The 14,646-nt window shown below is 47.8% G+C and overlaps 1 protein-coding gene across 1 annotated transcript; it reads left to right on the forward strand.

The window, feature by feature from the left end:
• Positions 1-770: 770 nt before the first annotated feature.
• On the forward strand, positions 771-1,955 carry LOC136479989 (cilia- and flagella-associated protein 91-like). The gene has a single exon (XM_066477678.1). The coding sequence runs from the start codon at positions 771-773 to the stop codon at positions 1,953-1,955; it is 1,185 nt and encodes a 394-aa protein (XP_066333775.1).
• The last annotated feature ends 12,691 nt before the right edge of the window (positions 1,956-14,646 follow it).

The following is a 14,646-nucleotide window of genomic DNA, read 5'->3' on the forward strand; positions in this document are numbered from 1 at the left end:
TAGATCCCGTTGCAACGAATGGGCATGCTTGCTTGTAAACATAAAAATTGAACCTTGACCTTTCACTAATATACAAATATTTCCACTATTAATTTGTTAACGTAGTTTTGATTAAGAACAAAACATATTATTGTTCAAATATGGATAAGTTGATTGTCCAACTAATCTTATGATGAACTCAAAATTTGAGCAGCTTGTTATCCAACTAATTTAAATAAATGTGTTTGCAAACTATATGGATATGATGTAATAGTGCAATCCATGATGAGAGCTGCCATGTAAAAAACCGAGGATTAGATAAGTAATATTTTTGTTGTTTTGCATAAATGTTTGATTGCTTTTTTTTTTCTCAATGCGACTATAAACATATTTGATAGTTTAGAAGAAAAAAATAGAGTAAAAACATGTCTATTAGTATCTCCTGCGGTTGCAATAATGGATGTAGCCAAGATTTTGAACGCGTCTATAAACTTGAACCGTTGCGGTTGATTGATTCGAATTCGATCACGAGTTAATTTGCCGGACTTCATATAAAAAGAGCAGGTCAAGACTCGTGGTCGTCGCCGGATTTGCCGCTACAAGAATAGCCAATCGAGCGCCTAGGCCCTGGACTGGACTCCTCCGGACTGCTCCACCGCTCGTCGGCTCATGGCCGAATCCGAATCACCTGCCCCCTTGCTCAGTACTCATATAAACACGCCACGTTCCTATTGCATCTTCAAACGCAGACACCGAAGAAGAAAAGCTCGAGGGTTGAGACAGCAACGGCGATGGCATATCGGCGGTTCTTCGACTACAATCCTTACGGCTACTACTATGCCGCCCCGTACAACTACGACTCTTACTACGAGCAGCAGCCCGCGGCCACCCGCAGGTCCACAAGGGGCATCTTTGCGGGCGCCGAGCCGGCGGCCGCGAAACCCGCGCCAAGGGCGAGGAAGACGAGGGAGACGAAGACGTCGTTCTCGATCCCAGTCCACGGGCCCGACTCGGATAACGAACCGGAGCCGGAGCTGAAGCAGAAGGCGCCGGGAGCGCGCGCGAAACCGGTGGCGCCGGCGATGTCCGCGAAGGAGGCTGTGGTGAGGATGCAGGCGGCGGCGCGCGGGTTCCTGGCGAGGAAGTCGGTGCGGGCGGTGCGCGAGGTCGCGCACGAGGCGGAGCAAGTCCGGAAGAAGATGGCGTCCGAGGCGGAGGCCCTAGTCACGGACCCCAGGGCGCGCGTCGCCGTGGGCGAGGCGCTGATGAGGATGCTGCTACGGCTCGACGCGGTGCGCGGCGCGCGTGACTACCGGAGGAGGGTCACCAAGCGAGTGCTTGTGCTGCAGGACGCCGTCGACGCGCTCGAGACTAAGTCGGCGCCGTCGTCGGCGCCTGTGGAGGACGCGACAGAGGTCGACGCACCTGAGGCGACGGCCGTCGAGACGGTGGAGGAGAGCGCGGCAGCGCCGGAGTTGGCAGACGCCGTGGAGCGCGGTGGTGAGATGGAGAGCATCAAGACAGCGGTTGACACGCCCACCCAGGTGGAGGTCGACGAAGCAGTAGCCGCTAGCGATCCTGAGGCGAAAGCGGGAGAGGGAGAGGAAAAGGAAGTGGTGCCGGGCGACGCCAATGTTGATGTCGACGAGCCGGAGGATTCGGACGCGGAGGGCGAGTGGGAGATGGTGATGGAGGACAACGCACTCGTGGCAGGCACGCCCGACGACCAGGAGCCACCGCGCAAGGAACCGGCGTGTCCGTTGGAGACCATGGGGACTGCAAGTGCCGGCGCCGCCTCTGACGGTGTGGACGCGAGGAAGGTGATGGAGATGGTGGTCGCGCTGTGCGAGAAGAGCGCGCAACAGTGCGCGGTGATCGGCGCGCTGGCCGAGCGTGTGGACGCGCTGGAGTGTACCGTGCGGCGGATGGAGGATGCCGAGAGCCGCCGGCGCCGGCCCAAGAAGCTGAGCACATAGGCCAAGTGAAGCATCAACGTTTTCCAGTGATTGATGACACACCAGCCATTAATAGAGATTTAAACAGTTTTAGAATTTTACATTGCTTCTAATCTCGGCCTTTACTATTCCAGACACTAGATTGTTTATATTTATTTTATTATAGTAATTGAGTTCTTCACAGTTTTTTTTTTTTTTTTTTGCCTTTTGAACTCTTGGTACTGAGACTGCACACTATTTGAGCGCTTACCGTCGGAGGTCACTCCACATTTACCTTCAAGATAAGGGCAACTGCTCCATTACTCCCTTTTTAAAAAAATGGTACGAATCTCAAAGCAGGGAATTAAAGGAAATGATTATTTTACATTACTAGCTAAAAGCCCGTGCGTTGCAACGGAAAAACTTAATACCATGATAACATATGTACGAGCATGTGTTCTACTGTTACATACAAAAGATATTGCAATGTGATGTTTGGAACATTAATATTACATGTCTTCAAGAAAGAAAGATAATTAAAATAGTTCGATCAAAAGAGCGTGCTTTGCACGCACACCAACAAGCTGTAGCGGGTCACAAATAAAAAATGGTCCATAAGATTTTTAAGATGAGGTGTCTGACTTTTTGCAGGTGAAGCATGCAAATGGCTGAAGCTATAGTTGAATGTATCCTGCATATAAATTGTTCGTTAATTTTTAAAGCTAAAGTGTTGTTGACTATCTTGAAAAAATATGTATCAACACGTGAGATATTACCATTTCATGAAGTTAGAACCTCTTTATATATGATATTTTTCGTGAATATATCTTTTATCAGTTTCTTGTTCCCCTTCTCCTTCACTTTCCCTTTCCCTTTCCCATTGTTAACATCCTTCTAAGCAACCGGCATGGTTAAAATCCTAATGTTTGATCTTGTCGTGGCTTTTGATAGCGCTACATGCAATTGGCAGTGCGAGAATACTGGTTCCGACAAGTATACCCTGACGTTAGGGATAGTCTGCCCCTGTGCCTCGTTAACGGTCATTGCAAAGCTGAGACGAATAGGGAACTGCTTTTGCTTAAATTGGAAATGGAACATCTCATCGTCCGACGAGCATAAGGGTATGCGAGGCAGAAAACCCCGCCTTCTAGCGTGCGATCCCAACACAATTTCTGTGTCCATGGTATTCTTTTGGAACCCCTGTATGATAAGCCTAGTACCATTACAAAGTCCGTTCACAGGGTCAATGTTCCTAAGCAATATGATCGGACATCCAATCTTCAGCTTTAATACATGTGGAGGTAGACCATTGGGTGTCAAAGTGTTAAGAAATTCGTGAGGGAAGTAGTTGTGTGGATCGTCTATCGCACAGCCAAAGCTATGGTACACCATCTCATCCCTTTGGAAACATCCTATCATCTTCATATTTATCATATCAACCTAGTCGTTTCTCATAGATAATATCGCCCAGGAGGTGATATAATCTTTGCTTGACATATTTGCATTGAGGTTAGGGAATATGCAATCAATTAGAGTATCAAGATCACTATCTTCCCCGGTGTGTGGTACGCATATATTATGAGGAAGACAAATTTCATCATCACCACTCACCTCCTCAGAACCTCCACCGACGTGCAATAGGTATGCTGCAAACCACGGGTCACTCTTTGCCCTCATGTTAAGCACCAGTTTTAGATGTCGCATGGAACCCCAAAGGTACGACATCCACAGCGAGGCACTGACTATCTGAGCCCTCGACCCTCTTCGAACAACAGGAAGAACCTGTCTAAAATCTCCACTGAACACCACGATCTTCCCTCCGAATGGCAGCTCATGTTGGTCCATTATATCACGGAGACTATTGTCCAGCGCCTCGACAGACTGCCTCTTTGTCATGGTAGCCTCGTCCCAAATGATGAGAGATGATGCTCGAAGTAGCTTAGCAAGTACCACTCTGTTTTGTGAAGTTGTAGAAGGCCCCATTATCAATGGTGAGGGGAATATTGAAGCGTGAGTGGGCAGTTCTGCCATCAGGCATTATTGAGGCCGTAACACCAGATGTAGTTGTTGCCACGACAATCTTTTTCTGGCTACGTATAGTGGCGAGAAGGGCTTTGTAAAGATAAGTCTTTCCGATCCCACCAGGACCATCCACAAAGAAGAGACCCCTGTGACCGGTATCAACCGATGACATAATCTCATCATATGCAACCCGCTGCTCCTCATTAAGGGTGTCTAACAAAGCCACATCATCCTCGTTTGCCTCAATGCTAACCTTCTCAAAAATCTCTCTAGGAATATCAGAAGATGCGTCATGTGTCATCGATATCAGAAAGTGGGTACATCTTCATATCCTTCTACATTGATTGTAGCAATTTTCGAAAATCTATGAGGACCATCTGCTCTACCATGAAGTTGGATTGATTGTTGCACCTGTAGTCCTCCGACATTGCCTCATTATGTTTCTCCCACAGTCGGAATACATCATTGGGCTCACAAAATACCAATATTGTTGCGAAGAGCCTTCGTAGTGCATATGGCATCATCCACCCGGTTGCCTCTGAGAGACTTTTGTCAAGCGAGTTGTCCTCTTTGATTACGACCCTTCTTTCTGTAGCTTCATGGAAGGTTGGTAGGATATCATCGTCAACGGTCCTTAGACACTCAAAGGAGGTTGCACCTACCACATAGTTCAGGAGAACCCTAAGATAGTAACGCTCCCCCTCAACTAGATTAGCAGACACGATTCTTCCAATCTATTGTAATGTAGTATCATGTACCCTCTTGTTCCACACTTTGCCCTGTGCTTGCCATGTATAGAGCTCGGGAAAGTCCTGATACAATATACCTCGGGCTCTTTCATCTGTTCTGTTCATCTCAAAGTACACTATAAGCATTGACTTATCAACACCTGGATGATTAAGCACCTCGTCGAACCCCCCTCATGCTGGTGAAATGACACCATGTGCATGTCTGGAAGATGGAGCTGTAAGAACAAAACAGCAGGGTACCTATTGCTCAAATCAAAACCGTATATCCTCCACAAGGCTACTGGAGGGGTTATCCATCTAGCATCCCTATACTGCTTGATCTCATCGATGTTCCCTTCAATGTCCTCCTTATCAGCCTCTCTCACAGCCACAAACGCTCGGTCATAACCCTTGTAGATGTACTTAAATAGATACTTGACTGCTTTGATACTCCCACATGCCTCAACATTGATGTGGCAGTTGAACAGACGGAGGAGATACAAATTGTAAGGAACGACCCATCTGTTGTCGAGCTCGTGGCCACGAACCTTTTCCTTTCAACCATCTTCACATCGTCTGTAAACAGGGTATGAATCCTTGCCCTATACTGTGACATCACAGAAAGGTCAAGGGTAATGGTTCTTGCATGAGTCACAACCTTTTGTGCATGGGCAATTGCGATTAAGCACTCCACATGGGCCATGCATCATATGTTTGGTAACCATCTTGTATAAGACTGGGTACTTCTTGTCCAGGAGCATAGCCAAGATGAGAAGATTATACTGCTCTAGACACGTGATCTTGTACTTCCTCTCCATGATTAGCAAAAAATGTGCGTACGGTAGACCCCTCTTTTGGAACTCCACAACATACACATGCGCTCGGACCTTTCCAAGAATATCCTATTTTAGTAGCCTATCATTTAGCTCTTCTAGTTTTGCTTTGAAGACCTGAACAATAAGATCTGGATGATCTTGTGGCGTCTGACCAGGGTAGAGTTCACGCTTGATCTCATCCCAGTTCGGGTTACATGTCATAGTGAGGAAGATGTCTGGTTTACCAAACCTCCGTACCAGAGCCATGACGTCCATGTACCGACGCCTCATGTCACGTGGGCCTCTAATAAATGATGAAGGCATCACTGTCCGCTTTTCCAACAGCTTCTGCTCTACCTTCACATGCATGCAGGCTATCCACCAATCATTGGTATAGGTCAGCCCTAATCTCCCTTTGATGGTTGCGTATATAATCTAATCAAGAGCTCTCAATCTTGATATACGTGTCAACAGCAAACCGTTGGAACAAACATTTGGCGTAAAGTATGGGGTTAAATATTCCTGGAAGCATCTGAAATTTGTAGCAGTAGTAGTCACGCACAGACACACATAGTGTCAGTGCGAAAAGTAACCAACAAGTAAATATTTATAGTTTTGCCATGTGTTGTGATCGGATGTGGCATAGCACTCAAAGACACAAGGTTTATAATGGTTCAGGCAACGTGCCCTATGTCTAGTTCTAGTCGGTCGGTGACTTTATTCCTGAGCCTAGGTGCTCGAAGTTTGTTGTGGGGTTACAAACGAATGGGAATAAGAAGGGGGTTCGAAGGTCTAGTCAGGCTCTGAACTAAAGGGTCAGAGTGACGGGAGCTCCAACGTACACTAAGTATTAGAACATATGCTCTATGTAGCTTTAGAGTTCTAGAGCCATGGAGCTATTCGAGTGCTCAGAATGTCTGAAGCTAGTAGAGAGAGAGTCGGAATGACCGTCCTGCGTTGGGAGAGAGCGCATCCCCTTTTATAGGTGAAGGGGATGGCCTTACAAGTGAGAGAGAGAGTGTGTGCGTGTGTGCGTATGCTATTAAGTCTTATTGCCTACGCTGTCGGGTACAAGACGGTTGTTGGCGCCCATAATATTGTTTATGTCAGACGCATGTGGCAGGTTTTACCGTGTTCGCCTGGTATGGCAAATGACGCCACCCACAATACTGTAAGGCAAATGTCAGTGCCCACAACACTGTTTGGGTTCTAACATGCCTGGAAGGTTGTAGAGCACCCTTCTGGGATGTCCTGGCGGTATCATCCTATAGGCATGCAGGGTATGATCCTCGGTATTGCGATTGACTTGAGCGCCTTGCCTTATCTGCTCTGCTTGATTCTTGGGTCCTCACCGAGCGAGCGTCCTCGATCGGTCGTTCCCAGTCGGCTCCGACTATGCCGGTCGAAGAAGAGCTATAAGTAGAGTTTTGGCATATTCCCGGTCGGAAAAGCAGGTTGGAGTCGGAAGCGAGCGTCGTCCCCTCCATGGCCCGGCCTTCTGGTCAGAGACTAGATCGCTCTTCTGGCCTGTTGTTTGGTATCTGGGCTGGCCCAGGAGTCACGCGTTGTTGTAATGTCATCTGCTTGCCCAAGTTTTCGCTGGGAAGTGGGCCCATCGGGGACCTTGGGTTTATGAACCCGATAGGAGCCCCCGAGCCCTTTTGGGACTTCTAAGAAGTCGTGAAGGGGCTATTTATACTCGTTGTACAAGAGCAATGGGTGGGTGTAAGATCGTAAGTCACCGTCGGGTGCGATGGAGCATGGACTCAGGCATTGGGCGCGACCAAGGGGTCAGGCGAGACGGAGTGTGGACCCAGGCGTTGGACTAACAAACCAGCATGCTAATTAGCGGCTGTACAGGGAGTAGGCAGCATAGTGACCTTGCATCCGTCATTGTGCATTGATGTGAGTCCCCTAGAGCGATATGTCATGGAGATGAGTCATTCTGAGGTGTGACCGCTCCCTGCACGATGCTAGAAGTTTGACCTGGGGTTGTACTTTCTGGCCCGTAGTGGTTGGCGGTGGTGTGAGCTTCCGTTAGGAACCATATCTGAGGGATCGGGCGAAGTAGAGCTAGCCCTTAGACGTCGGGTGAGGCACAGCTAGCCCTCAGACATCGGCTGAGGCAGAGCTTACCCTCGGGGGTCAGTCGAGGTGGGGCCATCCCTTGAACATCGGGTGAGGCGGAGCCAACCCTTAGACATCGGCCAAGGCAAAGCCTACCCTTGGGGGTTAGTCGAGGCGGGGCCAACCCTCGGACGAGAGCGAGGCGGGGCCAGCCCTCAAACGTTAGGTGAGGCAGAAGCAGGCAAGAGGTGTAGCCTTGGTGGTCCTAGAAATCGCTTGGGGGATTTTTTTGACTTGCCAACGGGTCCACGTGAGCGCACCCGTTGGGTGTAGCCCCCAAGCGATTTGAGTAGAATCACCTGGGGGATTTTTGAGTTGCCAGCGGGTGTGTGCGAGCGCTCTCGGTTGGTGTAGCCCCCGAGTGAGATCCAACCCCTTGCCGTTGCTGGGGTCAGATGTCACTAAAGATAGAGGAGAGGATAGTGAAATCAGTAGGAAAAAACATCTCCTATTTTCGCACGTCTCCCCTTCCTAGGCTCTAAGCCATCATTTCTAGGAGCGCGGACCCAGGCATCGGGCGCCAACCCAAACATCAGGCGTGCCCGAGGGGTCGGGAAATGACAGAGCGTGGACCCAAGTGTTGGGCATGGTCAAGGGGTTGGTTTAGTTTTGTGCGTTACCCCATCTATGGTTTCCACAACTAGAGGGGCTGAGCTAACATTGCTTGCCTCGATGGCTTGAGTGACACGCTCGGTGAGCTCTCTAATGGGTATGTTTGAGTGGAATCCGGGTCCATCGTTCGTAACAGGGTCGACATGGCCCTCATGTGGCACTCCACTTCTCCTTTACCCGCCTCTGGGCAGATGCCTGAGCCGTTCTGGAGACTGACTCAGGTGGCTCACTGGCCTCCCCTCGATGGAGATTCTGTGGGCATGGCTCAAGGTTAGGATCAAACGAGAAGGTTGAGATGACCCTATCTGCTTCAGAGCAGATCGAGCAAGGGCTACTGGGGCTCATCTATGTTTTCTCCCCTAGCTCTGTTTGACGTGAGGTGGCCTCAAGCCCTTCGTGGGCCAGCCTTCAAACCCCAGTTGGTCGTCGCTCATATCGAATGAGGCGACTACCGCTTCGTGATGCAACACGAAGCATTGTGATGCATCAATTGCATATGCAATGCTTTGGATGCATGGGATGAATGAATGATTGTATGGATGAGTGTGTGAATGCGTGTATGAGAAAGGATGATCATGCATCAAAAAATAAAATAAAGTAAGAAAGTTTGGTAATGTTACCTTTATGACTCTAGTGACAGGTTTGAGGAGCTCTTATTGGATATGTCCGAATGGGATCCATGTCCATCGTTCATGACAAAGATGGCATAGCCCACACGAGGCATCCCACTGCTCCTTACCTATCTCTCGATAGTCTCCTAAGTCGTCTGATCGACTTAGGTAGCCCATTGGTCTCTCCTTGATGGCGATCCCATTGTTGGGCCCTTCCAAGCCCTTCCTAGGAAGGTGGAGGGTTGTTTTGTGTGGTTGCACCTTGTTTCCTATGCCTGGGTTGTGGTAGGGGTGGGCCCTACCCAGGCCACATCTTGTCTTAACTAGGTGATGTTTTGTTGGGCAGGGCATGTCCCATCAGCCTAGACATGTCCCACCGCATGCCTATCCGCATTAAATTAGGGGAAAGAGGAGGGTTTTCCTCCCATTCTTTTGCCTTTCTCCAACTGCTGCCTCTTCTCCTTCTTCCTTTTCACCAAGCCCGTTCATGCATCGCAGCAGTTTCTAGGAGAGAGGGTAGAGCGAGGTAGAGGAGAACTCACGGATTCGTTCATGAATCCATGGCACGATGTCAAACTGAGGCCATCCAACATAGATGAGGAGGTGCTGGCCGCCTTTGCCGTGAAGGGGCTACTCCAGTCAAAGGAGGTGGCGCATTAGAGGGCTCCTACGCTAGGGAAAGCTGTTCCGCGACCATGGGCCGATGAGGTTGTCTCCTACCTCGCCTTCCATGAGCGCTGGCTTGGATATCCCACACACTAGATCTTACATGCGCTCCTCAATGAGTGGGGCCTGGAGCTGCATCACCTCAATCCGACTAGGGTGTTGCACATTGCTGATTTCATCACCGTTTGCGAGGCCTTCCTCGAGATGGAGCCGCACGTGGACCTCTTTCGGCGGATCTTCACCGGGCGAGCCTTGTCTAAGGGAAGCCGCCTAGAAGCACACCGGTTGGGGGTAACGCTGGCACTAGCAGCACTAATGGTTCCCTCGCCACCGCCACTCCAGGTGCGCTCCACTTCGCTATCATCATAGGCTACATGGACTCCTCTATTATTGCTAGCCCACGCCACCAAGGACAAGTCCGAGTGCTCTCTGGCCTTCTAAATCTAATCACTCTCCCCCTTTTCATCTGGGCTTGAACTTATCTTGCATTGTGTAGCCATTCCTCCATGGCAGCGGTGCCCCCCGTCATGGGACTTCCTACCGGTGGTGTCGGAGAGTCGTCCCATCACCAGTGTGCGTCCAGGCTGCACGCCAACATGTTGCATGGTGACTTGGTGGTCGTGCGCGCCGCACTTGTCGTGGCCCTGCGGGAAGCCGCCCCAGGCATGAGAAGACAAGGCGGCTGTGGTGTCTGAAGCCATTCATCAAGCGGCTGCCATGACATTAGCCATTGCCTAGCTTTAGTTTGGCAAGGCAGTGAACGTCCGGGTGGTGGAGCAAGGTTTTCCACCGAGATTGGACGACAATGAGATTGATGATCTCATCAAGAACCTCTTGCCAACCGCCAATGGCATCTTAGCGAAGCTAAATGTGGAGCAGCTCCTGCACGCCCACCTCGACCCTTGATCTGTGGGACGTATCAGTAGTACTAGTAGTCATGACTAGGTTTGATCTGTGGGACGCCCTTGCAAATATGTGAACTCTTATTTGCATGTCTATGTGAACTTTTGCCGCACTTAAGTATTAGTTGGGTTAAACTCTGTTGAGCATGGTCTAGCCCCTGTTGGTTGCTTTTCAATGTAGATTTCTTTCTGCATAGTTCATACCCGCAAGTCTTGTTTTTCCTTGTTTTCCTATGATGCTTGTTACCGTGTCATTTACAATTTTAAGTTTGGACCCTATTTTTAAATTTGGGTCACCCAGGATTGTCCAGCAATTGAGAAACAACACAGGCTGGACTTTAGTGCACAATGCAACATGACATACATCAAATGGACTTTGTTTACTCCTCTGCTAATTTTCCAAGAACAAGGGAATATAGGGATGGTAGTAAGGTCTGTTGATGAACTCTAGCAAGATGCTACGTCTACCACACAAACAGGTATGGACTAATAACACAACTAATTGACTAATTATTAGAAACTCTTGGAGATTACCATCTTTATTCCTTCCAATACTTTATTAGGAGTTAACTTTATGTTTTTGGGAAGAAAATATTGGGTACTCTTGGAGATGCTATAAGCACCTAGTCTTGAAGAATGAGCACCTAGCAAACTTGAAGCACCCCCAATTGAGTATGGAGCCCTAGAACAGGAAAGTACCAGATGATTACAGATCTTCTGTTAACATGAGATCTGCAATCACCATGGTCAAGCTTCGGTTAACATGAGACCTCACACAGGATGGAGAGGGAGCACCTCACAAAACTTGCACCAGCATCTCAATAAGGTGCTTTATATTCCATAATCTTGCTACCTCTGAGGATAGAGGGATGCAGATCTGCATCTCGATGCTCAAATGCAACAAGATTATGGAATCTAAAGCACCCAATCTTGAAGGCCTTCTCCATACACTAGCATCCATATGAGGTGCATTATCTCCATCTTGAACCTCTCATGGGCTCCAGGCTGTGACAGGTGCAAGAAGGAAGACAAAGCACCTCTAGGCGATGAAGAAACATGATTGCCTCACAAGCGTGTGGATTGAGCCCAACATATGCATCAAGACCTAGGTTAAATAGGCCAGCTGAAGATGGAGAAGTGCAAGTAATGGTGATGCAAGTAGCTGGGAATTAACTCACGGTGACTTTACCACCGATAGACCAAATCTAACCGAGCCGATAGACCAAAATCTAACCGAGCTGAACACATCTCACTCTTCACTCTTTAGTCCGGCCTCGACTGCTGTGACTTCTTGGATTGGAATCAAATAAGTACAGAAAAGACCTATCATAACTGCACTAGGCATTCAAGTCTCAAGACCGTCAGAAGCTCTTTTTTCTCAATTCACTTCTTGTGTCCAGCTTTTTGGCCGCATTCGCTTCACTCTAATATTTTTTTGCACTCATAAGAAAGTCCGATGCGACACATTTCATCTTGTCGAACACAATACAGTATAGATCTATGAGTAAAACTATTGCCTACGGAGTGCACTATGTCAATTAGTATCAGTTGTAGTCGTAGTCATGAGTGGCTTTGATCTGTATTGAACCCAACTCATCTTATTTTCATGTATTTGATAGGATTTGTTGAACTTGTAAGAACCATGCATCAAAGATGATTTTTATTCAGAATTTTTATACTTCATAGGATCACACAAGGTCTGGCTATCTAAAATCTTGACTACCCGGATGACATGCTCCTGCATTCCCACGTAGGCGCACGCGCTTGGGTGGCGTCAGCAGCCAATTACAGCAGGGGACGTCGCTTTTGGCCCATCGCATTGACGTGATGGGACTAAGCCCCACCACCCACCAACGCAAATGTCTTAGGTGTGGGGTGGTTGGCGGCCCCCAAACTATAGCAGCAGAGACAAGGAGCTTGAGGGAAGGTTATACACTTGTTGCCTTCTCTCTAGAGCTCCTGATTCCATCCCAAAGCTTTTGCCTTCCACCCTACTATGCCGTCGACACTCCTGCTAGGACCATGGCCAATCCAACGAAGTCATCTGTCGATGGGGAGGCCCCGGAGGCCTTCCACGCCGGCAATCCTCCACCAATAGATGGACCTCTCGTCGGCATGGTCTATCACCCGCCAATTCCCCCTTTGGAGGCGGATCATCACCGTACCGCTATTCATGTTGTTTATCTTCCTTTAACTAGAGTATATGCAAGCAATGCTCACACTAGTATTTGTGTTCGTGCTGTTTAATTTAACTAGTATTTGAAATTCACCTACTATCTAAATAGGAGGACGTGGGTGTGATGGCGTCCCGAGCCTCATTGGCCTTCACCTTGGTTCTTTGTGTTTACACTAGAATTTGGAAGGAGGATCTCAAGAGCTCGAGAACTCCCAAAATCAATTCAGCAAGGAATCGATTGCGTGCGGATCAGAACCAGTTGATTCGGATGCGGCACTAGAATCGACTTTCTTCAAATAGCGCCAGCAGATAACGACAGAGGCTAGGATTGGCGCTGGGATGAAACATGCTGGACTCTACAAAAAGGGAAAGATTAGAGTCCAAGTTATCTTAAATTAGGAATATTTTCATTTTATACCAAAGGTTGTAACAAATCGTGCTTGAGTAGGATTCATGTTTAGACTCCGGGTATAAATACCAAACCCCGGCTATTGTAGAACATCAATCAATCAATCAAATACAAAGTCAATTACTTTTTTCAGCTCCGGCCACCCCTTAGGAGTAGGAGTAGAGTAGATCTCGGCAAGTTCTTCAGCGAGTACGGCTGCATCAATCCGGTCGACCTCCACTGCTTGTCTGTAAGTACCATCATGGTTTATACCTCTGTTCGTATGGCTGCATCGATCCGGTCGACCCCCACTATGACTCTGGTATAGGCTAGTTATCGATTCTTGTCTAATTCAAGTATGACCTGTGTGATTCTGCCTCACACCCCTCTACTTGAATTAGTTCAAGGTCAAGTTATCGGCTCTACCTTAGTATGGCAGTCTTTGGTAGATTCATTAAGTTAATGATATTGCTTATTGCTTTCATTGTTTATCTAATTACAGCAATATCACTCTGCCTAATTGAGATTGATCTAGATCGGCCTTATATCTTGTTTAACTCATCATTTGCTAATCTAAAACTGATCTAATCTACATCTTAAGCGATAAGTTATGTTTTTTATCGACTATTTTGCGTTAATCTTAATCGTGCATAGCGTGCGGTTAAGGCATGTCTGATCTTGAGTAGATCTATTAGTTAATGAAAACCGTTCCATGGCTCGTCATCACGGTCTGTGGGATTCTGCCTCTCACCCCACTGTTGGCACCGTGGAGTGGGGATCGTTAGTTAGTAGACCTGTTCCTGAGAAGGCATGACCTTAACTGTGCGCTATGCCTGAATCGGCTGTTTAGCCGATATCGAATGTATTCACAAACAGTTCACATTACGAGATCATTGAAGTAGAGATAAGTTGAAAGATGCGTTAGCCCCATGATCTTGTTATGGTATTACGGCCTACATGATTTTGCCTCATGCCCCACTGATATTAGTAATGAGTTAGGGTCATTGAGTCTATTGTTGTTTCTACGGCCTGCATGATTCTGTCTCATGCTCCACTGGTCATGGCGATAGATGAGATCTAACATGTTCATTAGATTTACCTTTATTAAATGGTTAAGAGGTGTTGAGTTGTTTCTTTAAATAAAAGGAGTTCGGTTACTTGTAATCATTGGCTCAGTATAAACCAATCATCATTGATATCTTATTGCCATTGATTAATATTTGCTTAAATAACATTTGTCCTAAATGATAACCTATCCTTCTTATACAATCCCATGAGCTTTAATCGATTCATTCTTGTGAACATGCTGGGATCGGCTATTTAGTCGATTTCCTCTCATATCGGCTCTCAGAGCCGCACATTCGGGACTGTCTGGCAACACCAGCATGTTCCGCCCTTAATTACTGATAAGTTTTCTCCCCTTGTCAATTGCAGGGTCAAATTGACTAGCATGTCTCGGGAGGATTGCGTAGGATTGACCACCCTTGCGCTGAGCTAGGCGGATCTACTCCATCGAGCGGACCCTTCCGGCTTGCTGCATGTGTCCTTGGCACGAAAGCAAAAATTCTGTGTTGACACACGTTTCTGGCACGCTCGGTGGGACACCACAATCGTCATGGCGGCTCACAACAATGACAACATCCTTATGGTACACTATAACGACCTACCTAATGAGGATAAGGATAC

The sequence above is a fragment of the Miscanthus floridulus genome, chromosome 9 (assembly GCF_019320115.1).
Source record: "Miscanthus floridulus cultivar M001 chromosome 9, ASM1932011v1, whole genome shotgun sequence".
In the NCBI taxonomy this organism is placed as follows: Eukaryota; Viridiplantae; Streptophyta; class Magnoliopsida; order Poales; family Poaceae; genus Miscanthus; species Miscanthus floridulus.

Coding starts and splice junctions, on each gene's coding strand:
- LOC136479989 (XM_066477678.1), top strand. CDS start 771: ATGGCATATCGGCGGTTCTTCGACTACAATCCTTACGGCTACTACTAT.